The sequence below is a fragment of the Gavialis gangeticus genome, unplaced genomic scaffold (genome assembly GCF_001723915.1).
Source record: "Gavialis gangeticus isolate Ggan-Ray unplaced genomic scaffold, GavGan_comp1, whole genome shotgun sequence".
Lineage (NCBI taxonomy): Eukaryota > Metazoa > Chordata > Crocodylia > Gavialidae > Gavialis > Gavialis gangeticus.
This window is the reverse complement of record NW_017729032.1, coordinates 260,281,730-260,295,913: the sequence shown is the minus strand read 5'-3', so window position 1 is coordinate 260,295,913 and position 14,184 is coordinate 260,281,730. Positions and strand designations below refer to the sequence as shown.

At 39.0% G+C, this 14,184-nt stretch overlaps 1 protein-coding gene across 2 annotated transcripts in view; it reads right to left on the bottom strand.

Moving 5' to 3' along the window:
* Positions 1 to 14,184, bottom strand: part of CBLB (Cbl proto-oncogene B) — a 214,898-nt gene that overhangs the window by 54,275 nt on the left and 146,439 nt on the right. For both annotated transcript variants that reach the window (XM_019525791.1, XM_019525790.1), the window contains exons 8-10: positions 13,047 to 13,134; positions 9,343 to 9,474; positions 4,438 to 4,641 (exon numbers count right to left, since the gene is read on the bottom strand). In XM_019525791.1, the coding sequence (XP_019381336.1) occupies positions 4,438 to 4,641; positions 9,343 to 9,474; positions 13,047 to 13,134 (424 nt within the window). The remainder of the gene's footprint in view (positions 1 to 4,437; positions 4,642 to 9,342; positions 9,475 to 13,046; positions 13,135 to 14,184) is intronic.

The following is a 14,184-nucleotide window of genomic DNA, read 5'->3' as shown; positions in this document are numbered from 1 at the left end:
GAGGGAGGAGGGGTACTCTTTTATTAACTCAAGTAGAAATATAGCTATATAGAGTAAGTCCTTTTTTCTTAAATGTGACAGTGTCTTAGAAATATTAATATTGTCTGAAACAATTTCAAGGTTGTAGGAGGACTTAAAACCACATAATAACTCTGCATAAATAGAATTGCCTGTTTGTTCTTTCTCTGTCAGGCCAACAAAATGCATCACTTACACAAACACACTTTTATCATATACAAATTATTATGTATTTTAAAAAACCTATTAAAATCTAACCTTTCAGGTTTGAGACTAACTTGGTAACCAAGCATTTCCCTCTGACGTTTTAGCCTGGCAAAAGAACCACTAAAACAGTGAACTTCACCGTTAATCTTAACTGGCTTGTAACTGGCGATCATGTAAATTTGAATACAAGAAGCAATAAAAGTCAAAGCCCCCATCTTGATGCAACTGAAATGTAATTGCAAAAAGGCAGATGGCACAGATTGTACTATTTTCTCTGAGGACTCAGGAAAGAAAAGAGAAAGGGCAGGGGGGAGGGGAAGTAAAAATAAAGAGCCATATAAAATAAGACGTTGGCAGATACGCCAGCCTACCAGACATATGTATTTAATTTTTTTTTTTAACTTTTTAAAGTTTTGAAAATGACGTGCAAGTCAGCTAAATTGCAGTACATGAAAAACAAGTGTCCCCTTTTCCCTATGCTATATCAGAAGGGCACTGGAGTGCTGAAGTGTGACAGGGAGCAAACTCCCAGGCTTGATCACAGTGCTGGCCACCCACCTGTCTTTGTGCAAGCTGCCGGCCTTACTTGCCTGCCATGCCTTGTTGTTAAATAATTAATATGGTAATTAGGTGGGAGGCTGCCCTTCAAAGAGGGACAGAGGCTTTCCCTGCTGCTCACAAAGCTGCAACACCCCTTAACTTGAGAGTATGCCATTGGTGCTCTGCCACACACTTTCCCCCTTAAAATGACTGCTCAGGGGTTTATCTCCTGACTGACCTCCTTGCAGGACTTCTCCAGCCTGCTGCAGCCCACACTGAGTGGTGAGTACCTCAGTTGTACTCTGCCACATGAAGTAACCCTACTGATTCTCTTTTTATTTTATTTTTTATTATTACATTTTTCAAAGGGTGCAATTTGAATCTTATGTCCTTGACTTTTTATGATAGCAGTCAGAGCTGTATCAGGGAGGAAAGAAGCAATTTTTAGAAAGTTAATCATCATTACAATTTTTATGCAGCTCCATAATTTTCACAGGGCTTTGCAGACCTACAAAAAAGCAAGGTCCTGAAGTATTTTTTCACCAGCTGAAGTAATGACCCTGTAAATGGGGAGAGTAGTGTCCAGACAGGAACCCATGACCTACAATTTAACCCCTTATGGGCCAAGAACTGGATAGCCCTGGTTTAGATAATTGCTCCAATATTATCTAAATTATATCTACATTACATGTACATATTATCAATATTTTTGGCAAATATTTTCTTTTTTATATTGCATGCACCAAGCTGAAACCAAGTATTATGCCACTTAAGAACATACTGCATTGTTCTGACTGTAAGTCTCCCTCCCTCATCCCTTTTCCCAAGCAGAACCATAAATATCACATTCTACTTATACACAGGATCAGTCCCCTCCCACCCTACCTCGCAAGCTTGACTTTTTTTCCAAGCCAGCTTTTAATTTTATGTTATATAGTATTTTTAGTACCTTTGGGCCCTTTCCTTAGTTATTTGATCTGCTGTAGGATTTTGTTATGGGCAACAGCAATTCAAAGTGTTTATTTGTAGTTACCAACTTATAAATCAGGGAAAAGTCTGTTTTACCTAAAGTTGAACCTGAAAATCTGGGGTTGATATGTATGTAGAATCAACTTATAATCAGATAATATGATAAACAGCATCATAATTAAGACTGATTTTATACTGCCCAAACAGAGATGTTATCAATTCAAGGAGAAGAAAAACCCCCAAACCTCTACATTAGATTTTTGAGAAACCAGGTCCTTTCAGTTGTGACTCATTAAGCACATGCTTACTCATCCTATGGAATGAGGCTGGCCATGACAAATAGCAGCTCTCAGTTTCACTGACTTCTCATAAGTAATCTGAGGACAATGTTGTGAATCAACGCCAGTTTTTTTTTGGTGCAGGGAGACAGCTATAAAATTAATTCCAGAGAACTGCAGAATTCCTCAGACAAGGTAAGTTTTCACATGGTTTAGCAGCAGAAAATGTTCCTGCAGTGCACTGATATGAGCTATTTAAATATGCATGGAGTTATAATATTGCTGGTGCCTCCCCTGTGGTATACTATAAAGATAACATATTTACTCAGATGAAACAACTGTCTTAGCTTCATAGATATAAATTATTAGCTCCCCACAAAAACTCTCACTATGCATTTTGAGCCAAATTTTCCTCCCACCCTGCCCAAACCAACGTGCAAGTCATCAAGCCTTATCTTGTACAAGACAGCATGGCAGATTACTCTTAGCTCACTGGCACAATGGAGTGATAAAGATTAAGGAGTAATAAAGACAGTCTTTAAATATCTTAACAGGGATATTATTTTAAATATAACAAGACAGAACTTTGTTTAATGTTTACCTAATCTTTTATCGTACAGATTTATAAAGCAAACTTCATGGCATGGATTTAAAGAAGATGGAGAAAAGGAAGAGATTAGAAAAGCTCAGTTAGAGTAAACAAAATACTAAGGTGAAGATGAATGTTGCAAGTAGTGATTGAGCTGCCCCACTGCATATCTTCTGAGAGACAGGGATCCCTTAGTCTTGGGTCACACTGAATGAAGGCTCTGACACCATTCTCCCATTTAATTTCACTCTAACGTGATCTAAAGATCAGTATGTTTTGGAAAAGTTCAAGAATTAAGATTCTATAGGGGACAAGTAGGGTATGGTGGACATGGTAATTTTACTGAACCTTTCTGCAGTCTTTGTTACAGCAGCTCATTAGATGCTACTTATTTGCCATACCTCATGACAATGATAATCTCACATGGGAGTGGCCATACTTATTCTACTCATTCTTTCATAGGATGAAGCAAGTTTGGAAGCATTTACACTTCTTCCCCAAAGGACTTTGTTTTTGTGCCTTGGAGAATTTAATGCCATTACTTCAACCTGTTTAAAACATGCTATAGGACATGGTGGCAAGTTCTAATTTGTAGCATCATATGAGTGTGTTGTTGATGCTCAACTCAGTGCTTCCCCCTGATCTGTGACAGTGCAGCTGCTTTGATTTTCCAGTGGCTAAAAGCCAAAAAAGAATGATTTTGCCATCTCATCTTTACATCACTAATAACTCAAGTGACACTGTGCAATATAGATATCATAAAGCAGCAAATGCAAATAAAAACACTTGGAAAATAACAACAGGCAAAATGAAGAATATCCATATAGAAAACTATCTTGTATAATAGGCTCAAAAGGAACACTGTCCAACAAGGAAAGCTGAACATGAGAGGATTAGAAAATAAAAAGGCAACTTGTTGAAGAGCACTCCAAATGTCTCTGTGGAAACCTGTAAAGTGTTCCACAAGAGTTTCCTGGGTAAGGAAATTATAACACAGTTGCAAGGCAGCACCCTCCAGCTCAGGAGAAGAGAGCTGAAACTCATCTGACCCACTCTAGAGTTCTGCACTTTCAATTCCAGGCAAACAAGGGGGAGATGCTGCAATCACTTGGAAGAGGCAATGCTTGTAGTTTGCAAGGCCCAAATGATTAGTGGCTGTCTTTAGTTGAATGCAAAATGAGAGTTATGATGCAATACTGAAAACCAACTGGAAAGCTTTTTAAGATAGTTTCAAAACAACTGACTGATAGAAGCTGAGCTTGTTTTTTATTATCACGCTATAGCAGAAATTCTTAACTTGTGTCCAGCCCCTGTGCCATGAGGTAAGTGATCACACCCATTTTCAACCTATGTCCCAAAGATGAGCGGTACCTGCAACCCCACCCCTCACCCTATATCAAGAGCATTTCAGGTTCTGTGTTCTTGCAATCAACTAATTATTGCTAAAAATCTGTTGCATTTCACTTTGTCGTAACAATGAGCTGCAGTATTAAGAATTTTTTAGTGAGAGAAAGACTCCAGAGACGTGAGATGACTGGATTTCCAGCTGCAAGCAATGTTTCAGTGGAGATTGATAAAAACTACTTCTCACACAAGAGGTTTGGGAGGGTCTTAGATATTACAGATAAACAAAAGGCATTATAGGCAAACACAGAAGGTAACCGACAGATGCTCAGGGATATGAGCATTCTACTGTTTTGATGAAGGTACGTGGTGTTTTTCTGACCTGTTCAAATAGCTCCAGAACTTGGGATGTCAAAGTGTACCCTCACTTGTTACAGCAAGTTGACAAGTATACAGTTCTCATTTGGTAGTATCCAATTGTTCAATAATTACCTTTCGCACTGAAGCCAAGCGATTCATCATTAAGGATTCTTCTCTGTCATCCTCGTCATCCAAATCCAGCATGGGCATACTAAAACTATCGATAATACTGCAACACCTTGAGTTTTCATCCCTTGGATCAAAAGGATCCACGATTATTGGTTCAGTTCCTTTGATTTCACAGCGGCAGAAAGGGCATCCCTGCCCATCAGACTCCTGTACAAAAAACCCCAAAGATCTTTAGACGCTATTTCTTGTCTAAAATAAGGTCCCTTATAGAACACAAGATACGTTTAAGAATAAACTTACTATCTTTTAAAAAGTCTCTATTACAAATTAATTTAACTATTAAATTTTAAATAAATCAAAATAGATTGGTATCTCAAAATAAGAATTATGAAGACAAGAGGCCTACATTTTGTCTTTTAGGTTCATGTTTCAATACCTGTTTACAGACATATACAAGAGCATCTAAAAAGCAATTCTTGGTAATGTCTGGTAGCATTGTTAGCAATCAAAGGAACAGTAGATTTTCCATTTGTTATTTCTACAGAAAATGAAATCAACAACTTCTTATGCATGATTTGCCTGCATCACATCATTTTATTTGATAATACATGTATAAGTACTGCAAGACAGCTTGCCAGATGGCTTTCCAAGAGGTAGATTTTACTCACCTTACCTGAGTAATCACATGACGCCATTGATAATAAAAGTAAAAGGAATGGTTCTTTAATAACAGTCTAAACCAGATCACATTTTCAAGAGAAGTAGCAAGAATTATTGGGGGAAAAAAAACCCCTGCACTGACGGGCATTATACATGTGTGACCACTACTGCATTTTAAGAAGTCTGATCTGAAACTTCCTAGGAGGTTAAAATAAATCTAATTTAAATTTACAAACCATGTCATGACATGTCAGACATGACATCACTTAGTTTATCAGAGAGTTAGTCAAGAGTAAGTTGTTAATATTAACTTGTAACCAAGGAGAACTATCCTGAAATCTCAAGCAAACTCCATTCAGTGTTTTACAGGACAGAAGAACAGTCCTTATTTTATCTGACAATTGCTTTACTGTTGCCTATGGTATGTCAAGCTTACTACCCTGACTAATGCTTTATAGTCTTATCAATGTACTGAGCCTCTAGGGCAGACAATAAGTGGTGCTGTCTCATGCCTACCATTATTTTCTCTAGCATTTCCTTTTGCAATCCTCACACTGTATTTAAGTTTGAAGGTGAAGATACTAAACATTAGTTATAACTTTAGGAAACAAGAAAAGAAACTGGTTACCTAAAACTGAGTGGAATTGTAAAGATAGTTATTCTTTCATACTCAATTAAAATATAATCGACTCACATTTTTGAGACAGTATCCCCCCCATACAATTCTTGATTAACTGGATTGACTTTTTATTTTAAGGCAACTAGCAGTGTAACTACTAGCCAGGTTTCTCCACCATCTACCAAATTCAGTAGCGGAAAACAGCTTATACTAAATACTCCAACTATTCAAGGGGCAACTTCAAGTCAAACTCTTCAGCAAATGATTATAGAAGAAAAATATTAATAAGCTACAGCAGCAAGTAATCCCAGGTGAATACTACTGGTGAAAACTTAAGCAAAAAATTAATATTAAAAATGGATAATGTTGATATTCATGTATACAACAGTTATAAATTCAGCACATATACCTCCATTAAGGGAGGTGTTTAAGCATATAGGTATAGGTCCTTTAGTCACAAATAGTCTCAGTGAAATCAATGGGATTAATCATGAGTTTTCAGGTAGTTACATACATATATGCATGCCCTAAAAATCAAAATTGCACATTTTTGGACTGCAACAAACAACAGTAGAAAAACCTAAGCCACAAAATTTTTGAAGAGCTTGAAAAGCAGTTAGTTAAGAACATTTATTTGATATAACACCAACACAAGCAAAAATGGCATTCCAAAGAAAGAAATCAGCTCTGAAAACTAATGAGAGATACACAGCACACTGACTTGTAAATCGCTGGTTTGAGTTCATCTCAGTCTGCATTGAATATGGATTGCCCATGTGAAATAAATGAAACTAATCTGCTTCATAGTGGACATCTCAAAAGCACAAAAGAAATCACCACAATTGACATCATTGTTCAACACATGAGAAGAGAACCCATAGAACTGCATGGCCAAGAAATGGTTTCCATTATAAAGTCTACAGAAATCTGTCCTCAGAGTTCTTTGCACAATGTTAGAAGTAGCTTATTGGAATAGATTTGGATCTACTGAAAGGGCATTACAAGGAGGTCTTCATTTTGCCTGTGCTTTTCCCCCCTCTGGGACTCTCAGTTTATCACCACCTTTCCCAGAACACCAAGCTCTCTCAAATATGTCTAGTAAGACAAAAATAAATTGCCCAAAAGGAGAGATGTGCATGCTTCAAGCAATAAGAACTCTAGTGTGAAGTGAAAAGAAAGAGGTCTCTACATGGATAAACTTCCATCCCAAGATGCATCCATCTGTATATGCATGTTTGCAGCTATGCTATTTAAAACACTACTTAAAAAAAAAACTAAGCAGATTCTAAACTAGGGGCAGCAAGAATTAAACGTGTTTATACACATACTTTTACACAGAACACATTTATATGGGGGGAGGTGAGGAGGGGAAGACTCATGGGTAAAAATGCTACACTTTTCCTGTTGTCTTATGAAAAAGTAGTAAACTAAATTGAAAGAGTGAAAGACTGTTGCAAACTGACCTCCACAAAGGTAAATTATCTTGTATCATGTTGAGCATTCTATTCAGATTTGAAGTTGCTTATTCAATTTATTAAGTAACACAGATGTTTCACTACAAGGGAAAAAAAGAACTGGAAACCTCTCCTGAGGCATGTCTAATGAGCCATTATGACAGCAATTAAACACTAACCCACCAGCAGCCTGTAACAACTGACATTGCTACAGTATGTTTCTTCATCCTCATTAATTATACAAAAGTTAAATTTGCAAGGGAAGTTTGATGAAACTAAAAATGGAGTTGCTGGAGATGGTTGGGAGATACTAATTGATGGAGCCTGAAATACTGTGGGTTTGACTAACCTGTGCCAGATCCAACATAATGCTGTCCCCTCCCTGCAAACTACCTCCTCCACAAACCCAGCCTGTATTCCTGGCAGACAGCCCAAGTCAAGGCACCTGGCATTTTCAGGGCCTGTGCATGGCTCTAGGGTAGCAAGCCATGCCAGCACTTTCAGGCTCTTTGCCACAGAGCTGGGAGCCCAAAAGTCCTGGCTCTAACCAGAGGGATCCCAAACAGCTGCTCAATGAAACCGATAATCTCGTAATCACAGGTTGTTTCTGAAATACAGTCCCCCACACCCTGCAGCTGTTCAGTGAATCAGATACTCAATAGGAGAAACTCTGAGCAAGGGCGAAGCCTGGGCAGAGAATACTTCACTGCAGAAGCCCCCTGGTGTCAGTGTTTCTGAAACAGTTTTCTAGAATTTCTAGAAAAAAAGATGCTATTTCCCTCCAAACGGAAAATCCTGAGTTTTGCTCATCTTTACTAATGATGGAAGAGAAACCCAGGGGCTACCTTTTTACTGAGTTAGCTTGCTATCAACTACCCTTCAGCTAAGAATGACAAAAATAGCAGGTTGTGTGTTGATCTCAGGCTGGGGTAAACCAGAAGACTCTGCAGGGAAGTTAATGGGGTCATGCTGGTGTAAATATCAGTCTATAATTGGCACTTCTCTTTTGATTCTTCCTTCTTTCTTTGCAGGTGCATCTGAAAAGTATGCCCCATTGTAGCTACAAGGTTCTTTGAGTAAATCTGATATCTTTTACTAGACCAACTCAAATAGTATTTGAGAACTCCCCTATGGCAGATGCTGTTTTACTCTCCCCTCCCCTAGATGGAGATAAATTCTATTTTTCTATCCCCCCCAACTCACCCCCCATCCACCTGACTTTGGCAGCCACCTCTCCCTACCTTCCCTTCTGTAAGAGAAGAGTGGTGGCCTGTGGTGCAGCTGGGTTGCAAGCACCTGGCCCATAGCTCTAAAAATTTGAGCTCCACTGATCTTGAATGAGGAATCACCCTCCTTTCCACTTCTCATTTTTAAAGCCAAATTGATTATTCAGGGCACGTGTTGAAGTAAAAACAACTGTTCTCTTTTTCCAGACAACTGACGTAGGTGCTGGATAAAACTTCCCCAAGTTGTGTCACCTGGAATTCTCACACTTTTTTCTAGCACTTTAACTTCTGTAAGTGAGAGAATGGGGTCAACCTTTACTGGCATTAAGCCTGACAGACTCCCAGTAATGATAAAACACTATGACAGTTGGGATTTTACTTTGTGACCCAGACACTAATCATTAAGAGATTACAAGTTTGTTTGTTTGGGGTTTTTTTAGCCATCCATGATCAGGTGGCAATGCTTTGTAACGGGTGCAATTGGGACACCTGACAATACTATCCATGGCATTTTGTCCTTTTTTATTTAAGAAAATGGCTCAGAAGGGAACCTTGCAAAAAAACACCTCATACAACATAAAACTCCAGACGGTCACTAATACAACTTCCAGCTGCTGCCTGGCCTCATATTTCCCTTTGCTGAGTGGAAACCACCTGACCAGTATTCATCTTCTCCTCCTTGGATCTTGCATTTGCGAATGGCTTACAATTAGTAGGAGTCAGCAAATGCAGCCACTAGTAAACATGGCACAGATCCTAAGGACTCCTGTGTAACCTTTCCATGCGCAAGGATTAAGCCCATAAAGAGTACCAGTTTTATCTTTTTAAAACAGTATCCTAGACAATGACATCACTGAAAGCAAGCAAAAGATGAACGTAAATGGTAAACTACAAAGACCATAATAAGGTAAGCCATACTTATCGTCTACAGATTGAACTATGACCGTACCTGCCATGCTGTGAGACAAGAAGTGCACATGAGATGTCCACAAGGTTCGATCTTCACATCTTTATCATTTTCTGCACAGATTTTACAAAGCTGGAAAGTGGATCCCATTTCACAATACAATTCATACTGTTCCTAAAAAGAAAAAAGTTAAAAGTTAGTGCTGCGCTAGTGTGATCAGTACATGGTAAGTGTACTTAAATACTATTTACAGCAATCATTAGACTTTACCCACTCTCTAAATTCTCTTTTCAAAGTAAAGGGCACTACTGTTATAGATCTACTGATAACCATAATGAGGTTCTTGAAAATCCTACTTTTTCCTTCTTAAAAGGTTAAGCCATATTATAAATGGCATTATAAGCACTGAATAGTTATGGGTTTTTTTTAAATATTTTTCCAAGTGTTATGAATAAAATTTACATTTAATGTATTTAAGCTCTCCCACTAACTTTTGTGAGTTTATCCAAATCATAAAAAGGAACAATTATTCACTATCTGCTCTTTCCATTATCAAGTTTTAGGAGGATTATTATTTTCCTGAATTAGATACTTCAGAAAAATGCAGAGGTGGGGGTGGAATCTAATTATAAATGCCACTGATAAGATCAACAACATGAAAAAGCAGTGGATTGCACTGGTTTATTCTCGACTTTCAGGATTTACATTTATAAACAGTTCTGGGATGCTTTAGTTCCAGAAGTGCAGCTTGGATTTCAGGAAGCTGTGACCCGATTTCACCCGGTATGGGGTTTATTAAAGGGAGATATGTCTTTATCAATCGTTATTTCAGCACAAAGGGAAGAATCCAGCCTTTCTTGGCTGTCATTTAGAAGAGGATAATGAAAAAGGTCTCAGGTTGGCAGGGAAAAAGTAGAGAATGATTATGAGTAATGCTCAACCAGGAGATTTTGATTTTTAGTATGAATCTAATGCTGGTGAAAGTCACTGGATTGACAGCTGTGAGGACAGAGTCCTATATTCACAACAAAGATGCAGTATGATCTGCACATGTAAAACTACCCCAATCTTCCCCATGTGGCTCCAATCTCCTACGGAAAGACCACATCTCAGGATGAAAACAGACTCAATCTGCATGGTCTGTTCAATCCTTAATGTCCTAAAACTGCTAACAAGGCTGCCATCTGTGATGGTAGTTTAAGAACATGTCTACACAGCAAAATGAAGGTGTGAGTGTAGCTTAATCTAGCTACAGGATATCCTCAATTATCCAAACCCCTCTGGAAAGCATCTGCAAACAAGCCATCTGGAGAGCTGAATTAATTCAATAAGTGAAACAATCAGAAAAACAGAGTAGATGTATAGTGCTGTAGTACAGGGCTTCCCAACTGGTGGCCTGCAGGTTGCACACGACTCCCTGAAGGGTTAAGCATGTGGAACATGGGCCCCAGGCATGGCTGGCACTGCACCCTGCTATGCTGTTGCTCCTGCCACACCAGCCTGGTTTGCTGGGCTCCCCTGCTGTCCTGTGGCTTCCACACCCCCCACCTCTCCACTGGGTGCAGAGCAGCACAGCAGGAGGGAATGGAGATGCCCAAGTCATGCATATACAAGAGGGGTGCAATGCTGTGCATGCAGCGAAGGAAGGAGGTAGACTTCTTGTAGTGCATGCAAGAAAGGCAGGAAGCAGGCTACCTACACAAGAAGCACAGCTGGAGGATGGGCATGGGTAGCAATACCAGTGAAAATGTGGCAGCACTGACTTGGCACTTGCAGGCAACATAGTACCTACCAAGAGTACCTGGACAGTTTCTGTCCTTATTGTTAACACATGCTAAGAAACTCAGCATCTGCCACTGCTAGTGTTACTCATGCTACCCTGATTAGGATTAGTGCGGCCATTTTTCTATGCAGACATACCCTCAGTAATGGGTGCCCTCATCTATTGGGGAGTGAAGCTCAGGTCTCCAGAGGTCACCAAGTAATCTTTGATAAAACTGGAAGGAGTTAATTTTAACCTTTCCTACTATACCCCCTTTTCTAGAGCAGGGATACACCCCCTCCCCCAAGCTGTTTGTACAGTGCTTACCACCATGGGAGCCAGAATCAATTGGGGCTCCTAGGTTCTATCACAATAAAACCAGTAAACAGTATGTGAAACAGAGGTGTAGAAGAATTTTTCACAATTAGTAAAAGCAATGAAGTTTCGTAAACAAAAGAGACTAGTGGTGCCCAACTTCTCAGAGCCCACAAGCCCAATCTGACACACGGGGCTGCATCTGGCTTTGGGGCTCCCCAAAAATCCAGAAATTTGGTGGCAGGAAGAAAAGCAGCACTGTTAACTGCCACAGCTCTGGGAGCCATGGCAATTAATGCTGCCACTGCTCCCTCACCACCAAATACTGGACCCGCTGGTAGCCCCATAGACCAAATCTTGGTCACCACCCCCTAGTTAAACTACAGCAGGTTTTTTAATACTAGGAAAGAAGGTTAAAATATTCAGGTAACATGGTATAAAATAGGAGTCTGAAACCAAGAGCAACAAGCAGGCAGAACAAAGTACTGGGGGAACCTAAACAGTAAGGAATATAACCCAGATTATGAAGACTGTAGCACATGTGCACTAGGAGTAGGTATGATGATGCCCCACAAAAGAGTCACCTGAAACAACATGATTTGGAAGGCAGTTCTACACCATCCTTGTCATGGCTTATACCACCCACAGGATTGCTCTGAATTCTGCTCATTAAGCATAACTCACATGATCACCAGAGTACAGCAGCTTATCTGCTGCTCACTCCCAACAGCAGAACACAGCAGGGTAACTCTGGGTTAATGCTTTTTAAGAATTCCTTCATTCCAGAGCTACAATATCAACTGGTTAAAGGCAGTTTTTCAGCTACCAGAGAAGAAAGACCTAACAAGTTCATGGGTCTTTCTTCTAGTCCCAGTAGAAGAATGTGCCATAGTGTAATCTAAGGAGTTACAGGTAGACTGGAATTTCTTCCACTTCTGTTGAAAATGTCACTCAGACATTTTCGGATAACTAGATTTCAATCTACCCAATTTAAAGTCTCAAACCCTTTATTTCAAAATCAAACCCGTTTGTATCCTAGAAGGTTTTCTCCCCCTAATTTCAAATATCTTGAGATAGGTATCATGTCATTACTTAGCTGAACTACAGAGACATTTTAATCTTTCCTCCTAAGTCAAAACACACTACTTAAATCATTCCTGTGGCTTTCCCCTTTTCCACCAGTTTGCCCATCATGCACACAAGAGAAATAAGAGATGTTATAGGAAATGGTAACCGAATGGCAACATCAGTATTTTTTATCCTTTGCACTGTCAGCAAGCTATACAATTGCATATTCAGACTTCAAAAGCACCACACCAAAAAACTTATTTAACTAGCTAGACTTCACTATAATATATAAATAAATAATACATAAACAAATTAAATTAAATCTGCACAAACCTTCAGTACGTACTGCAGAAAATGTTTTGGAACAGCAAAAATATGTTCTTCCCCAAGAAGGCCTAAAATGGACACAACTTTCCTAGAAACCTCATCTGCATTAGCTTTAGGTGTTACTGCTTACCATCTTGATTATCAAAGTCTTTTTTGTCCATGGCATATTTTTAACTCATGAATCTCTCTTCAATATCTGAGTAAAGGCTTACAGCTGCCAAACAGGGCATAACGTAAGTGATGATGTTGTATTTACTTGTAACCTGTAACATACCTGTGTAACTTTTATATGATCATGTGGCATGGGTTCACACAATCCTGTCAGATCAGGATTATAACTTCGTCCATCTGGGTACAGATAGCTAAAATACAAAATAAGTTATTAGTAGTACAGTATTTATTTTCCCCACAGCTTTCATAACAAATATCTTTGAAACGTTGCACAGCAAACGTGGTAACAACAGATAATGGTTAAAACACTTCTATATCTGCCACGCACTTCCTTTTCTCCAGTTCTTGGGGCAACTTTTCACACATTTTGATAAATAATAAAAAAATATTCGCCAAACCATTCTGGGGACATATACATAATGAGGTATACATTGTTACTGATCATTAGTCAACTCAGAAATGTTGTAAAATGGCAGTTGGTCAAACACAATTAAATTATACTAAGTTATCCGTAACACTTATTTCTGGATATGCAGGGGGGTTTGTACACAGCCTCACAGACTTTAATACCACTTGCATGCTTGAGTGACTCACTGTGATGTAGCTAAGAATTGAGCAAAATGGAGAATTCAGCAGATGTAATAGCAGAAAAGAATACTGTATTACTATTTTATGTGTGTCTACATAAAAAGGAAGCTGCATTTAGAATCTGGGACAAGGGCTTGAACTTTAAACATAGAATAGATAGGACTATTAAGCTACTAAACTATTTGGGTGAAGAAAAAACACTCATGATATTATGGAAAGACAAGCTGCATCTCTATAGTTTGTTCAGATGCATTTTCCACCCAAGCCAGGAATCTAATTTTTTTTGTAAGTGACTCTCCTTTTCAGGTACAATCTGAAGTAGATTAAAAAGAAAATTAAAGTATCTTTTTAAGATGAGTTAATCTGATTTGGAATCGTTAGTATTAATCCATTTTAAGACTTATTGTGTAGTTACTTTATGGTGTCATTAAAGAACAGAATTTAGGCTGCATGCACCAAAACTGTATTGCCATACAATAACGCAGGGATGTCAAACTTGCTCTAGGCCAAACCATGGGGCTCTTTGTGGGCCAGAAATGGCCCTGGCATGGGGTAGTGGCATCAGGGCTGGTGGGGCAAGCGGCCACTTGCTGTGGCAACAGCCATGAGCTAAGCAATAACCGAGTGCAGGCCGTGCATCCAACTTTCCTGGT